The following is a 16,365-nucleotide window of genomic DNA, read 5'->3' on the forward strand; positions in this document are numbered from 1 at the left end:
TAAAAATAATTTCTGCTGGGAAGTGAGCATTTTCCTTAACAAGATGAAACTTGTGTGCACCATTATGACCAAAATCAAAGGATCCAAGTCAAGTCTGGAGTAAACGCCGGCCATTTTCTTCCATGAAAGTAAATAAACAAGTTATCATCTTCGTATTGATTGAACAACCCTTTCTTTACCTATTGGCTATTTATATTATTTTTCTTACCTGAACATCTAGTTTGTAGATGGCCCTTTAATTTGCCAGGTCTGATAAATGGCTTTATTGTCATAGGCTACTTGAAGAGAAACTTTTTCATGTTTTGTAAAGTCACATTTTAAATGTTGACCAGCTTATGTATTTTGTGTGTGAACTTAAATAATGGGTTAATGGATATTCGTGATGCCAGGTCCAATTTGAAGATTGCTTTGTTTGTTATTTTTTTGCCTTTTTTGTTCAATCGAGACAAAACTTATAAACCTGCCCTTTGTTATGTATATTGCTGTGGCTCGTAAATTTCACAAAACAATGATCCTTTACCATTATAGCAGTTTCTTAAAGGGCATAAGTTGATGAATGCTTCAGGAAAGGTGCTGAATTTGGATATCAGAGGCAAGAGCTGTTGCTGAATATGCTTTCTTCCGACACATCATTGAGGTGTGTTATTAATTGTGCTTTAAAGCAATGAATTAACATTTTAAGTTCTGCTGAAGCAGTATGGGAATTTTGCAGTGGAATTCAACATAAAAGCACCTTAAAATAATAAGGTTTTTTTTTTTAAATCTATACTGCCCTGTTGTTAAGTAATTGTAATGCTGCAGGTTTCAGCACTGTGAGCAGGATATTCAGTGTAATTTAGCTGCAAGGCAGTTTTGTAGATAATCCAACTGCAAATCCTCTTTGCCAGCGGCATGCACCACTTGAACACATTTTCTTCTGCTCTGGTCAATTGCCTATTTAGCATTCCCATTTGAACTGATGACCCATGATACTGTAAACCTAGGTTCAAATCCACTATACTTTATGTATTTGTCCATTGTCTGTCGAAATTTCCTTGTAATTCATGGAGTATGTATTTGTCCATTGTATGTCGAAATGTCCTTGTAATTCATGGAGAATTCACTGATGTCTTCCAAAGTCCTTTTCCTCCAAACAATTTTTGTGCAAGCTCCACTCTTAGCCTTGGATCAGTTTAATAAAATCAAGTTGTGTGTTGTATTATTGTTTATAAAATGTGTTACTTTTTATTGACAGGATCACATTTTGCAGCGACGTCCATTAACACAAAGACGAGACTGTGCCAGCCCATCACTTCCTTGTCTGTATTTGAGCAGTCCAGTTCATTCGGCAGTTGTTAATGGACAGAAAGCTTTGTTACAGCGGCTAATAACAGGTATGCCTAAGTTCCATTTAATCTCTGTTTCAAATTTGGAGTTAATTAATTGAATTTTTCAGATAATTATCAATCACCCATTTAATGTGATGTGATCTTTTTTCTTTTTTTTTACATCTTAGACTCATTATCATCTCATAACGGTTCTGGAATGTTTAACTTTTAATTAAGATCACTTAACATGTTGAAGTTTTTACTCCAAAAGCCAAAAACCCAATTATACCAGGTTACCAAAAAATGGCAAAATCAAGCACAGTTGGTGAGTTAAACATTTTGCTTTTTGCTTATTTAGTTTAGTTTGTTGATTCAAGAAGTTGAAACAGTTGAATATTTACAGATTACTAATTCATTTAGGAGTTACATGGTCTTTGCTCTTGCTTGTTACAAAAAAGCCTTTTTGCGACTTGGTTAAGTGTATTAAAAAAAAAAATATATATATATATATATATATATATATATATATATATATATATATATATATATACATTAAAAAATATATATATAAAAAAATATATATATATATATATATATATATATATATATATATATATATATATATATATATATACATTAAAAAATATATATATGTATGAACTTTGCTGGGTAAAAGAATACTTACTTTTGTAGGAATAATACAGAAAGCTCTTTTGTTGTGGGTTTGGTTAGATTGAAATGCCGTTGAGTCAAAATAGTACTTTTATTTTCAATCGGAAATGCAAAGGTGTGATGCTGTCTGCAATGCTATCAGTCAAAAGTGTCTTGTCACATTAACTTCAAGAATGTTCATCCAAGCTGATGAGCTCTAACGTGTGAAACTGGCATCCTTGGATTGTTTATTGTGCTCATGTGACCAATGTAATTGTAGTGCTTTGCCTCCAGGTTGTGTGATAAATGCTTCTCAGGGGTGAACCAGAGGAAGAAGCAGTGCCATTTCATAAAATAATGATTACATCATATTTATTCTGGAAGTAAAGATTCATGTTATTTAAGACAATTATCTTCATAATTTAGATTTTATAAACATGCTCATTTATACACAGTGCTTGCATTTCATTACATTTTTAGTGAGGTATCATTCATGTTTTTTTTTTTTAAGCTTAATTGTTCTTTCTCTTTTTACCTCCACCACCGAAGGTGAAGGAGGTTTTGTTTTCCCTCCTCTCTGTCTGTATGTTTGTCTATTTGTTTATTTTATGTGCAGGATATCTCAAAAAGTTGTGGACGGATCCGAATTAAATTTGGTAGGCACGTGGGTGTGTGACAAGGACAAACTGATTATATTATGGTGAAGATCTGGATCCAGATACAACTACTAGAATTTTTAAAGTGATTCTTCACCATTGAGAGATAGGGCTCAACTAACATATAGCACGATATATCGAAAAGTTGTGCACTGGTTCAGACGAAACTTGGGGGACATGTTGGGTGTGTGACAAGGAAGAATTGTTTCGATTTTGGTGAAGATCAGAATCTGGTTCTCGATACAAGATTTATCGAATTTATAAAGTGATTCTTCACCATTGAGAGATAGGGCGAAAAACGATAAATGGCATGATATTACAAAAATGTATTGGGCCCGATATATTCTCGTGGATCAGGCATTACGTGGTGGAGGTATGCACTCTACCGAGTGCCCTTCTAGTTTATTTCTTTAAGAGGTTTTGAAACAGAGCTTAGAGTATGTCATGTATACCCTAAGGTTTGGGCCTTCTAAACATGGGGTGGGTTTGAGGTTTTCATTTAATTCATGACTTGATGCCTTAATCGGTCAGGATTTCTCAATAGGTTGTATGAGCAAGGGCAGTATGCATTTTCCTTTCCTGGGTAGGCATAATTTGTTTGTTGGCATTTTGTATTTTCCAGGTTAGGTCACATCTACCTTAATTCTATTTTCCCTTTATCAAGCCATTTTATTGGTAAATGCAGAATAAGCTTATTCATACTGGTGAATATTACATTAAAGCTATTGAACTTTTGTAACACTAACTCTAATATTAATCTGAGTGTGAATAACACCAATACTAATAGACATTTTTGTTTCAATGCCAGCAATGATGTTTTGGCAAATTTTGCACAGCATGGCAACTAGAATGATGCAAATAGCACAATATGTTCCTAAACTGAATAATCTACCAGTCAAATTTCCAATATAGAACACATTCCAATTGATTGCCAAAGTTCTGTACATGAGAGATATGCATTGAATGATCATGACTCGTTCAGGCTATGCTGACAGGCTGTTTATAACTTCGATCGATGTAACTATTACCGTTGTTATGACAGACACTCATACAAACAGTGCAGGTTTGTCTTCTGGATTTAAAACGAGTGTAGGATTGACCCAAAGTTACTGAAGAGGTTAATTAGGTTTTAGGCACTGCCTGTTTTACTTTTCTTGAATTAATGAACAAATTAATGATGCTTTAGCTAATTTGCCAATTTGATCCTTAATGTGAGTTTTCAAAGGTTAATTTGATATTAATTGGGGATTAAACAAGATGAGAATGGAAATACATTTTGCAAATTCTATGTTCCATGTGATAGAAGTGTGTCTGTTGATCTATTATTGTGCAAGCCTGTATTCCAAACAACTCTCCATTATGCTAATGATATGAAAGGGCTGTAAATGTCATATTTGCTGGCTTGAACTGAAATAAAGCAGATGTGTGTGTGTGTGTGTGTGTGTGTGTGTGTGTGTGTGTGTGTGTGTGTGTGTGTGTGTGTGTGTGTGTGTGTGTGTGTGTGTGTGTGTGTGTGTGTGTGTGTGTGTGTGTGTGTGTCTGCATCATGCACGCTCTGCATGCTCTGATGACTTTAATTTGCAGGCGTATCAAAGATAGTGGAGGTAACTCTTATTTGTAGCTTCTCAAGCCTAATCTCTAAAACAAAAGCCATTTTCTTTGACATTTTGTTGTTGTTTTGTTCATTTTGGTACAATTGCAAGTGGTCACATCCTCTGATCCACTTGATGAGAAAAGCTATGATTCCCTTATGAAAAGGAAATTTAATTTTGACTCATTTGCTTGTTGCTATTCAATGTTGTACTGAAAAGATTGGTACACAGTTTCAGTGCAACGATCTATTGTGCTGCTGTGGAATAAAGATTGCACAGATGCAAGTCTGTGTGTAATGTTTGCTATTCCGTTTTTATTGTGTTAATAGTTATTGCAAGCATCCATAATTTATATTTGTTACATTAAATCAATATTGTTTGTGGAATTGGTAGCTTGATAGTGGTGCATTCTCATGAAAAGTAGGAAAAGGGATTCACTTTGACTGAGTTGAAAAGTTGGGTTTTGACATGCTTAACTACTAAACTGAGTTCACTACTTTAAAAATGTTATGTGAACTTTTTTCTTGACTTTAGTTTTAACCGACTTGAGGCATGTTGTGTCATATGTGAAAATCCTAATCGTATACATCTATATATTAATACTGAAGGACCAATTTTGTGCTCCTCCTAGCGGTCGTGTCACGTTTTTCTGGGTACTGTGACCTGGACTGAAAGAAACGTCGTACCTGTAAGAGTGCATCGCACATCGTGGCAATAGTCAAACTTCAACTCTGAAGCAGAACAAACACTTTTCGTTTTACATTCGTTTACATGGCGACATGTGACGTCACCGCTGGGAGGTGGAAGGACGTCATGACATCATCGAGCATTCGCTGACGTCATTACCTCTGTCGTCGACAGACCGTCACCGCTGAGAGGTGTAATTCCACTCCTCGAAAATAGCGTCTGCAATGTAAAACCCTCTTCTGCACATGCTGACTACCTCAGAATGTAAATTTGACACAAAAAATGTAACAAGAAACGTATCTATATATTAATACGAAGGACCAATTTTGTGCTCCTCCCAGCAGTTGCGTCACGGTTTTCTCGGTACTGTGACCTGAGAAGTTTTGACACGGTGTTTGTATGTCAAAGTAGACACGTGCACAAATCAGGGGACTTCTTCACAAGGAGTAGTGTACACCAAAAATGTCGTGTACAAGGACGTTTTGTAGTCCTCATTAGGTATGGCCATGGAGTACATCGACTGGGATCCGGCTCTTACAAGAACCGCCACTGGTTCTCATATTGGGCTCATGGAACGGAATCCGTCTGTGACGGGGTTTCGGCTAGTAAGGCAATATTTGCAAATTGAGGGTTCTCAAATGGAAAGAACAATCATAATCTTGTATTGCACATTTTCCCCTCCATACTCCATATCTAGGCACTGCACGACGTCACCGCTGGATGCAAAAGGCACCTGGGGCTGACGTGCGCTGAAAGGACATACCCAGTTTTCACTCCGTTTGATACTTACGAAATCTATAGATTTCCTAAGTATATATATTGATGACTTCCGTCCTCTGTTTGTGTGTTTGTGTGCGTGTTTGTGCATGTGTTTGTGCGTTTGTTTGTAGGCACGATAACTCGAGAACGGAAGAAGCTACCGATGTCAAATTACACCACGTGATTCAGGAAGGTGATGGCTAGCGCTGATTAGATTTTGGTCAAAATCGGTCAAAGGTCAAGGTCACAGTGAGGTCAAACATCCAAAACATTCGATTTTTGATGGTTTGGGACAGAATCATCGTAGAAACTTCTGGTTTGCGTCGCAATCTTCTCTCGAGACAGCTTTTATGAGACAAGGTCATAGGTCAAGTTGACGATTTCGTAAGTACCAGTCCATGACTGCTTGTTACTTACGAAATCAAAAGATTTCATAAGTATATTGATGCCTTCCGTTTCTGTTTGTTTGTTTGTAGGCACGATAACTGGAGAATGGAAGAAGCTACCAATGTCAAATTACACCACGTGATTCAGGAGGGTGATGGCTAGTGCTGATTAGATTTTGGTCTAAATCGGTCAAAGGTCAAGGTCACGGTGAGGTCAAACATCCAAAAAATGATAACTCGAGAACGGAAGAAGCTTCCAATGTCAAATTACACGAGGTGATTCAGGAGGGTGGTGGCTCGCGCTGATTAGATTTTGGTCAAAATCGGTCAATGGTCAAGGTTACAGTGAGGTCAAACATCCAAAACATTCGATTTTTGATGGTTTGGTACAGAATCATCGTAGAAACTTCTGGTTTGTGTCGCTACCTTCTCAAGAGACAGCTTTTATTATACAAGGTCAGAGGTCAAGTTGACAATTTCGTAAGTACCAGTCTGTGACTGCTTGTTCGTTTGTTTGTTACTTACGAAATCTAAAGATTTCGTAAGTATATTGATGACTTCCGTTTCTGTTTGTTTGTTTGTTTGTTTGTTTGTGGGCACAATAACTCCAGAACGGAAGAAGCTGCCAATGTCAAATTTCACCACGTGATTCAGGAGTGTGATGGCAAGTGCTGATTAGATTTTGGTCGAAATCGGTCAAAGGTCAAGGTCACGGTGAGGTCAAACATCCAAAACATTCGATTTTTGATTGTTTTGTACAGAATCATCGGATAAACTTCTAGTTTGCGTCGCTACCTTCTCGAGAGACAGCTTTTATTAGACAACGTCAGAGGTCAAGTTGACGATTTCGTAAGTACCAGTCTATGACTGCTTGCTACTTACGAAATCTAAAGATTTCATAAGTATATTGATGCCTTCCGTTTCTGTTTGTTTGTTTGTTAGTTTGTTTGTTTGTATGTTTGTAGGCACGATAACTTGAGAACGGAAGAAGCTACCAATGTCAAATTACACCACGTGATTCAGGAGGGTGATGGCTAGTGCTGATTAGATTTTGGTCAAAATCGGTCAAAGGTCAAGGTCACGGTGAGGTCAAATATTCGATTTTTGATCCTTTGGTACAGATAACTCAAGAACTGAAGAAGCTACCAATGTCAAATTACACCATGTGATTCAGGAGGCTGATGGCTAGTGCTGATTAGATTTTGGTCAAAATAGGTCAAAGGTCAAGGTCACAGTGAGGTCAAACATCCAAAACATTCGATTTTTGATGGTTTGGTACAGAATAATCGTAGAAACTTCTGGTTTGTGTCGCTACCTTCTCAAGAGACAGCTTTTATTCGACAAGGTCAGAGGTCAAGTTGACAATTTCGTAAGTACCAGTCTATAACTGCTTGTTTGTTTGTTTGTTTGTAGGCACGATAACTCGAGAACAGAAGAAGCTACCAATGTCAAATTACACCACGTGATTCAGGAGGGCGATGGCTAGTGCTGATTAGATTTTGGTCAAAATCGGTCAAAGGTCAAGGTCACAGTGAGGTCAAACATCCAAAAAATGATAACTCGAGAACGGTAGAAGCTACCAATGTCAAATTACACCAGGTGATTCAGGAGGGTGATGAATAGTGCTGTTTAGATTTTGGTCAAAATCGGTCAAATGTCAAGGTCACAGCAAGGTCAAATATTCGATTTTTGATGTGTGGTGCAGATAACTCGAGAACGGAAGAATCTACCAATGTCAAATTACACCAGGTGATTCAGGAGGGTGATGGCTAGTGCTGATTAGATTTTGGTCAAAATCGGTCAAAGGTCAAGGTCACAGTGAGGTCAAACATCCAAAACATTCGATTTTTGATGGTTTGGTACAGAATCATCGTAGAAACTTCTGGTTTGCGTCGCTACCTTCTCTCGAGACAGCTTTTATTAGACAAGGTCAGAGGTCAAGTTGACGATTTCGTAAGTACCAGTCTATGACTGCTTGTTTGTTTGTTTATTTGTAGGCACGATAACTCGAGAATGGAAGAAGCTACTTATGTCAAATTACACCACGTGATTCAGGAGGGTGATGGCTAGCGCTCATTAGATTTTGGTCAAATTGGTCAAAGGTGAAGGTCACAGTGAGGTCAAACATCCAAAAAATGATAACTCGAGAACGGAAGAAGCTACCAATGTCGAATTACACTACGTGATTCAGGAGCGTGATGGCTAGCGCTGATTAGATTTTGGTCAAAATCGGTCAAAGGTCAAGGTCACAGTGAGGTAAAACATAATTCCGTAAATTCATGTGGAGAAATGGAGTATTTTTGCTTCGGTCGACGTTACGAGTTAGTTTTAACTTCGATTTTAATTTTGTCTTCGGTTTTTGCGATCGCTTAGGACGCTTAAAACTCGGTTGTCGAAATTCTGGTAAAAATCGGATGTTTTGGAGACGTTTTAAGATTGCATAAAAACATTTCACTTGCCGCGCCACGGCTCGTCACATGGTGCAGCGCGCTCGAGCAGATGCGTCGTTGAGTCACGTAAAGGTTTTCCGTGTGCGCGCTGACAGTGTTTTCGATAAAGATGGTGTTTAAAAGTCATTTTTTATCCCAATAAAGGTTATCGTCGCATGCCTGACTCGCTAAGCCGTCGGATTATGGAAAGATTTTTGGTGGATGGCCGAATATTAAGGTTTTGTGACATTGATAAAATAATATTAAATAATTGCGTAGCGAAATGGAGATTTTTGCTTCGGTCGATGTTACGTGTTCGTTTTAACTCGGATCGCAATTCTGTTTTCACTTTTGGTAATGGCTAAGTATGCTTAACACGCGGTTGTCGAAATTCTTGTAAAAATCTGATGTTTTCTGAGATTTATGTCGGGTGTCGTATCTGAGGCTTAACTGAAGATTATGCTAATGAGGAGGATTGTAACACACGGCATTACGCGCTCGTTTTAAAGTCAATTTCAATCCTGTCTTCACTTTTGGTAACAGTTAAGTATGCTGAACACTCGGTTGTCGCAATTCTGGTAAAAATCGGATGTTTTATGAGAGGTTTGGTACAGAATCATCGTAGAAACTTCTGGTTTGCGTTGCTACCTTCTCCAGAGACAGCTTTTATTAGACAAGGTCAGAGGTCAAGTTGACGATTTCGTAAGTACCAGTCTATGACTGCATGTTTGTTTGTTTGTTTTCTTGTTTGTTTGTTTGTTTGTCCAGGCAATATCTCGGCCATCCTTTGAGATAGGAAGGTGAAATTTGGCACAATAGTGAACAAGTGCTTTGGAAAAAAACAGTATTTTATATTTTGTTATTAATCAATAATTGATTAATTACTTAATTATTATCGATTTATTAATTAATCATTTATTTTCTTTCTCATCCAGGTAATATCTCAGGCACCTTTTGAGCTAGGAAGCTGACATTTGGACATGGCAGTGACCGAGTGATTTAGATATAAGGAGTATCTTTTGATTTATTGATTAATCAATTAATACAAGGACATCAGACACAGGTGGTGGCCATTCAGCCCATCATGCCTGCACCACATCAACACCACTCAAATTTATCAACACAAGATCCAATGAAGAAAATGCAAAAAAAAAACATTTTTAAAGTGTTTTTGTGTTTTTTATTTATCTATTCATTTTAAGTTTTTGTAGTTTTTGTGTTTATTTTTGTGATGAAATATTTAATTTTTGGATTCATTACTTCATTTTCAAAAAGTTACAGATTTGGATGAAACAGGTTTTGGTATGTTATTAGCCAATTTAAATCAATTATTTTACGATTATTATTTATTTATTTTTATAAAGCAATGAATCAATCAATTATTGTGCACCGCTCCCTCCGAATTCCGTCTCAGTGTGCTGCACTGCAGCATTGCGGGACGCCGAAGGTGCCCTGGTAATGTCATACGCTGGAGGATATGTTATTTATTTGGCACTTGCAAATGCAACCCATCTCTTCGCTGACAGGAATATGAAGGAGGGGAGAAAGAGGGAGGACATTGCGAGAAGAGGGAGGGGAGGGATAGAGGGAAAGAGGGGGAGGTAAGGGGAGGAAAGAGGATGGAGCAGAGGGGGGAGGGAGAGGGGAGGGAGAAAGAAGGGAGGTGGGAGGGAAGGGGGAGCAGGAGGTGGGGGGGAGGATGGAGAAGGGGTGTGTTAGCTTGGAGGGGTGAGGAAGGGGTATCTAGGAAGGGGGAATAGTGAGGAAGGGGTCAGGGGTGGGGAGAGACACCTCACCAAACATCGTTAGACACTCTGTGAAGGGGGGGGAGGGACGGGTGGGCGCAAGGAGGATGGGGGAGAGAGGAGGGGTTATTGTGAGGGGAGGAGTTTTCGTCTTGCATTTGGTTGTGGGATTTGTGGAGAAAAAGGGGGGGGGAGTACAGGATTGAACAAAATGGGGTACGTTTAAAAAGCACATTAATACAGCATGTGAAGACACCCAGGAAATGTCCATGGGGTTGAAGAGGGGAGGGGGTAAGCGTGAGGGGAGGTGGAGGGAAGGCAGCATGACGAGAGGGAAAGAGAAGGGTGAGAAAATGTGCCCAAACAGCAACATTTTCTTTTTAACCATTGGGTTCTATATAAAATCGGATGGTAAGATTTAAAACCCACACCATATACCTGGCAAAGGCAGCAACTTTTGCACCCCACTGGTCGGCTCACTCCGAATCTGATTTGCACATGTACCCTATGGGGAAGCAGTTTATAAATCAGAACTGAACCCTCAGTCCTTAACAGTCCCCTAAATAGAGGGGAAGAGGTGGGGAAGCAGGGGGAGGGATGGGAGAGAGAGAGGGAGGGGAGATGAAAAGGGGGCAGAGGGGAGCGGTCAGAGAGATGGAGAGGGGTTGGAGAGAGAGTGGATATGGGTGGAAAAGAGAGCAGATCGGGATGAGAGAGTGAGAGAGTGGATAGGGCTGGAAGAGAGAGAGAGAGGGATAGGGGTGGGATCGGAGTTAGAGAGGTAGAGGGGTGAGAGAGGGAGAGGGGGGAGGGGGAGAGAGGGGAGGGGCAACAGTGCAGAGGGGGGGGAGGGAGGGATTCTGGCAGATATGACGCCCAGTTTATTGTCCATCTGAGAGATGGCACACAATGATGAATCACCCTGCCTGTGAAACATTTGGATGACAGTTTATATCTGGGTCGGGATTCAAACCCAGGCTTGACAGCTGAGAACGAGCATGTGCACCTCTCGGTTATCCTTCCATGATATGGCGATTCATTACTTTGTAGCAAATGAAAGCATTTTTTACTCATTTTAATCATCCAATTTATTTTTCCTTCCCAACTCCAGTAACAAACCGTGGTTTCGACATCAAAATTTTAAGAGTGTGCACCAAGTGGCTTAATCATTCTCTCCACAAAACGGTTGAAGAAACTTTAAAAAACGAAATTTTTAATGTATATATTTATCTATGCTGAAGTGATAGGTCATATAATGAAAGAAGATCATACAAGGGGAAACGTGGTGTAAAATAAAATTGCACATTGTCAGTAGAGGTGAGGTGTTTTAATAACATGGCGGTGTCTGTCCCACTTTAGCGAGTGTAACGAGCCAAATCACTTCAGTGTGTGTGTGTGTGTGTGTGTGTGTGTGTGTGTGTGTGTGTGTGTGTGTGTGTCTGTGTGTGTGTGTGTGTGTGTGTGTGTGTGTGTGTGTGTGTGTATATATATATATATGTATATATATATATATATATATATATATATATATATATATATATATATATATATATATATTGTTACGAAATCGCACCCGCCGGCGTGCGATCGGCCGCGTATCTCTAATCGCATCCGTGTCGCCCACCGGACGGACAATTCAGTCGTGACTTTCCGGAGCTCATGCCGGAACCCTGTCACGGGTGGGTCTTCAACCCCCCACGGCCGTGCCAATTGTCCACCCGCGCAGGATGGGGTCACTCGCCGAATTCGATATACCTAAGTACCTGCGCGGGAAGCCGACGGGCAGCCTTACCTCGACACAGGTCGGCTTGGGACACGAACCGCTTAAGCGGTCCGTTCCGTTCTGCAGTGATAACCGAGCGGGTATTATCGCCGACCTCGCCGGATCCGATTCTATTTCACGGGTGTTTGAAACCCCACTATTTATTCCGCGATGCAAGATGGAATTTTCAATAGGGGAAAGAGGACACAACGAACGGGATACATTCAAACCAAGCACATTTATTTAGACAACACGTATGCAGGCAAATAGGGAACAAAAGCAAAACACGCATGCAGTTCATTTATGAAGATTGCGGGATGTACGCATGCAACTATACAGCCAAACACAATGCAAAGGAAAGAGCTAATACGGTCTATCTAGTCTGTGCAGTCACTTATACAGTTTTACTTGACAGACGGCGCCACGACAACATTCATTCAAAAGCCCAAAAGAAAAGGACTCCCTCACAGACAAGGAGGTCAGGCTGGACCACTTGGGTCTTTATGACACGGGACCTGGAAGACCGAACGGGTCCCGCAAGACCGTAGCAGGTTACCTGCACCCTCGATGTGCCTCGGTGGTCGGCGAGCTCTCTCCGGCACTCTCCTCCTGACTGCGTGGAAGAGCTGGTCCTCTACACACAACCCTTGCGACTTCGTGCCCAGAGGGAAAGGCAGCACCTCTACGTTGTCCACCCCAGAAGGCGAAACCACCAAAGCCACGAGCTTGGACTGCACCAGCGACGAACCCGAACACCGACTCAAAAGACAAAGGACCAAGACCAAGTTGCAGCTCGAAAACCACCAAAGAAAGACAGACAAAGGCCATCCCGAAGACCAAGACAAAAGACAAAGACCCCCCCCCCCGAAGCTCACATCTTGTCCGCCTTATATCTCCCGGGGCTCAGCGTTTCGCTCCTCCCCGTTTTTGGCTCTGCCTCCCTTCGAGCTTCTTCGAGAAACTTCTCGAAAAGGGACGTGCCTCCATTCCCAGCGCCTCATTTCACGAACCGACTCATGGCGAACGATCTGCCTCACCCTCCCCCCACACCAACTGCGGAGAAAACAGGCAGGAATATTAGGCGGAAAAAATCCGCATGCCCTCAAGTTCCTTCCTTTCGCTCACGTTTATTGACTGAATGCGGAGAGATGGTTGGAATGTATCCGTGAGGAAGAAGGGAATTGATAGCTGGCGTAGCGGCGGAGGTGTTTAGGTGGTTGGCGATTGTGGTTGTGGCGTTGGTGGCGTGATTGGAGTTGTGGTTAAGGGGAGCGATGTTGGTTGTTGTAATGGTGGTGGAGATGTGGTTGGTTCAAAATAACGATAGAAAAAGAAAAACCGACCTCAAATTCGTGTCACAGCCCTGTGACATGAATAATCCCCATTAAACAACGGTGGGGAAATCTAACTGAACACAGACTTACCGGAATAACTGAATAAGGAACCTTTATGGTGTTCTGCGAATTTCCACAGCCGTAACAATATGTGTATGTATGTATGTATGTATATATATACATATATATATATATACATATATATATATACATACATATATATATATATATATATATATGTATGGATATATATATATATATATGTATGTATATATATATATATATATATATATATATGTATGTATATATATATATATATATGTATGTATATATATATATATATATATGTATGTATATATATGTATATATATATATATATATATATATATATATATATATATATATATATATATATATATATATATGTATATATATATATATATATATATATATATATATATATATATATATATATATATGTATATATATATATATATGTATATATATATGTATATATATATATATATATATATATATATATATATGAGCCTGATGTTGGCGCAGTGGTTAGGGCAACGGCTTGGGATCCAAAAGGTTCTGAGTTCAAGCCCCGTTGGGCCACTGAATTAATACACCAGGGGGTTGACTCAGCCTGTCATCCTTCCGAGGTCGGCGAAATGAGTACCAGTATACTGGGCCGGTGTATACCCCGGTTAAAATAGGTGTACCATATCCCTGTGTCGTAAGAAGCGACTAGGGTTGCGTCAGGAAGGGCATCCGGCGTAAAACGTGCCAAATCACTATGCGGATCATACGGATGATCCGCTGTGGTGACCCCTAACTGGAGCAGCCGAAAGAAGAAGAAGAAGAAGATATATATACACATACACACACACACACACACACACGTGGGTAGTGGACAAAAAAATGTAAACACCAATGTAAAGTCGCTCAATGGGGTTATGGGCCACCACATGTGGCCAGTACGGCATGTATTGCCGTGGCATATAGTCTGCCAGCATCTGGAATTTTCCAGGATGGATGCGGCACCATACTTCCATGAGAAAGTCAATCAACTCACACCTGCTTGATGGAGGTGGAAAACGTTGTCTCAGGAATCGTTCTGTAATATCCCATGCATACTCGATTGGGTTCAGATGTGGTGACTGAGAAGGCTATGACATATTGAGTCTATATATATATATATATATATATATATATATATATATATATATATATATATATATATATGTATATATATATATATATATTTTGTTACGGTTCTAGGAACTGCACACGAACAACATACAGGTGTCCCAGGTCAGTTATGCCGTTAAATATGTGCAGACAGAATCCCTCCTTGTATGTAGTGGTAAATCGAAGGGGTGCGTTGCGATGTTTTTTTAGTTGTGGTAATAAATCTTTATAACCCATCCTCCATTGCGGCCCACGGTACCTGAGCGCTTGCAGCCTTCGGTTTGCTGGCAACAACGTACCACGGTCCACCTGTTGTCTCTGGAGGCTCGTTTTTCTGAGACAGAATCTTTGCTGTTGCAGTTCCTATTCGGCTTCTCCAAACGCTCCAACTCTTTCTTGACAAGTCCACACGCGTAGAGTGGGCGGGCCTCGCCGGTGCCTGGCCGAGGCCCCGCCCAGAAGGGGCAGACCCATCGAGGCCCTGTCCAATTAGGGCGGATGGTGGCGTCGGCTTCGCCAAGGCTCCTCCCCGCTGAGGTAGGTCTATAAACCATGACACCATCCTCAGTCTTAGGTTATTTGGGGGTCGTTCATTCAGTTCTTTGGGGGTCGTTCATTCTGTGCTTGGAGGTTGGAGAATTCGTTAGTGGGTGCTTGGAGGCCGGAGTTGGTTGGAAAACGAAGGGGTTCCCACTGCTTGGCTCCGCTCATGTCTCGCCCCGCCGGCCTGGCCCACTTGAGCTCCTCCACGGACCCGAACTCCACACGGGCAGCTGTGGAACTTACTGCACGACTGTTGGCAGGTGCCGAACTACGGAGTATTCCTTTCCCCAAAACTCAGGTACTCGAAAGAACTGCGACCTCAGCTCGCCTCCCTCCCTGGCTGTAAAAGTCCTTCGCCTTCAACTTGGTTAATTTTGTCCGAGTGTGTGTCTGAGTGTGTGGCGCCAGTCTATTAAGTAGAAACTTGAAAGTGCTTTGATTATTGTAAATCTTGCCTGTATAATTCCCACCTAAGTCTGCTCTGTGTCTGCTTTGTAAGTTGCTGTAAATTGTCACACTACATCTTCTTTCTTTCCCCTGCATAACACCACAATAAACCTGTTTCTGTGCCACATAAATTTCCTCGTTTATTATAAATAAATTATTGTAGAAATGTTCCGAGTTCGTTTTCGTCTTTTCCTTCATTGGTCTAGCATGGTTCGGATCTGAGTTTAGTCAGGTCTTTGTTCCCGTTAATCTGTTTATTCTAGCCGGCACGGCTTTGGCAATTCCACTTGACTGCACCCGAACCGGGGTTGGGAGTCGGTAGTTGGAACTCTACCGCAGTCGGTAGAGTGACCCGGTTCGAGCAAGACGTGCCGAGGGCGTGATTCCCCGGTAGACGACATCACGTGGCTAATTAGGTAAATTCGTTCGAGACAAAACGATCCGACGCTACGTGGTGGAGGTATTGGCGTCCACGGTCGGTTCAGTGACTTGCCGCTTCACGGAGTTATCCGAGAGGGACGGCCTACAATTCCGGAGAGTCCGGTGGGAATCGACGTAACTTTCCCCACCTAGTGGTCATTCTCTCCACCGGACCTCCGGCCCGCAAATATATATATATATATATATATATATATATATATATATATATATATATATATATATATATATATATATATATATATATATATATATATATATATATATATATATATATATATATATAAAGACAACAAAGGGGAAAACCAGAGATGTCACTTTTTATAAATTTCAGGGTTATTGTACCTGCCAATAGTTGGCAACATAAGGTTTCCTCTCACAATATTACTTTAACAAATAACCATGGGTGTCACATAATTAATATGGTATAAA

The 16,365-nt window shown here is 40.6% G+C and overlaps 1 protein-coding gene across 1 annotated transcript in view; it reads left to right on the forward strand.

Annotated features, from left to right (window-relative positions):
• Window positions 1-16,365, forward strand: part of INVS (inversin) — a 671,909-nt gene that overhangs the window by 147,767 nt on the left and 507,777 nt on the right. Inside the window, exon 3 of the mRNA XM_085873805.1 lies at window positions 1,235-1,373. Coding sequence (XP_085729931.1) covers window positions 1,235-1,373 — 139 coding nt within the window. The remainder of the gene's footprint in view (window positions 1-1,234; window positions 1,374-16,365) is intronic.

This window comes from Eptatretus burgeri, chromosome 3 (genome assembly GCF_056783735.1).
Source record: "Eptatretus burgeri isolate ZD-2024b chromosome 3, Ebu_testis_v1, whole genome shotgun sequence".
NCBI classification, from domain to species: Eukaryota; Metazoa; Chordata; class Myxini; order Myxiniformes; family Myxinidae; genus Eptatretus; species Eptatretus burgeri.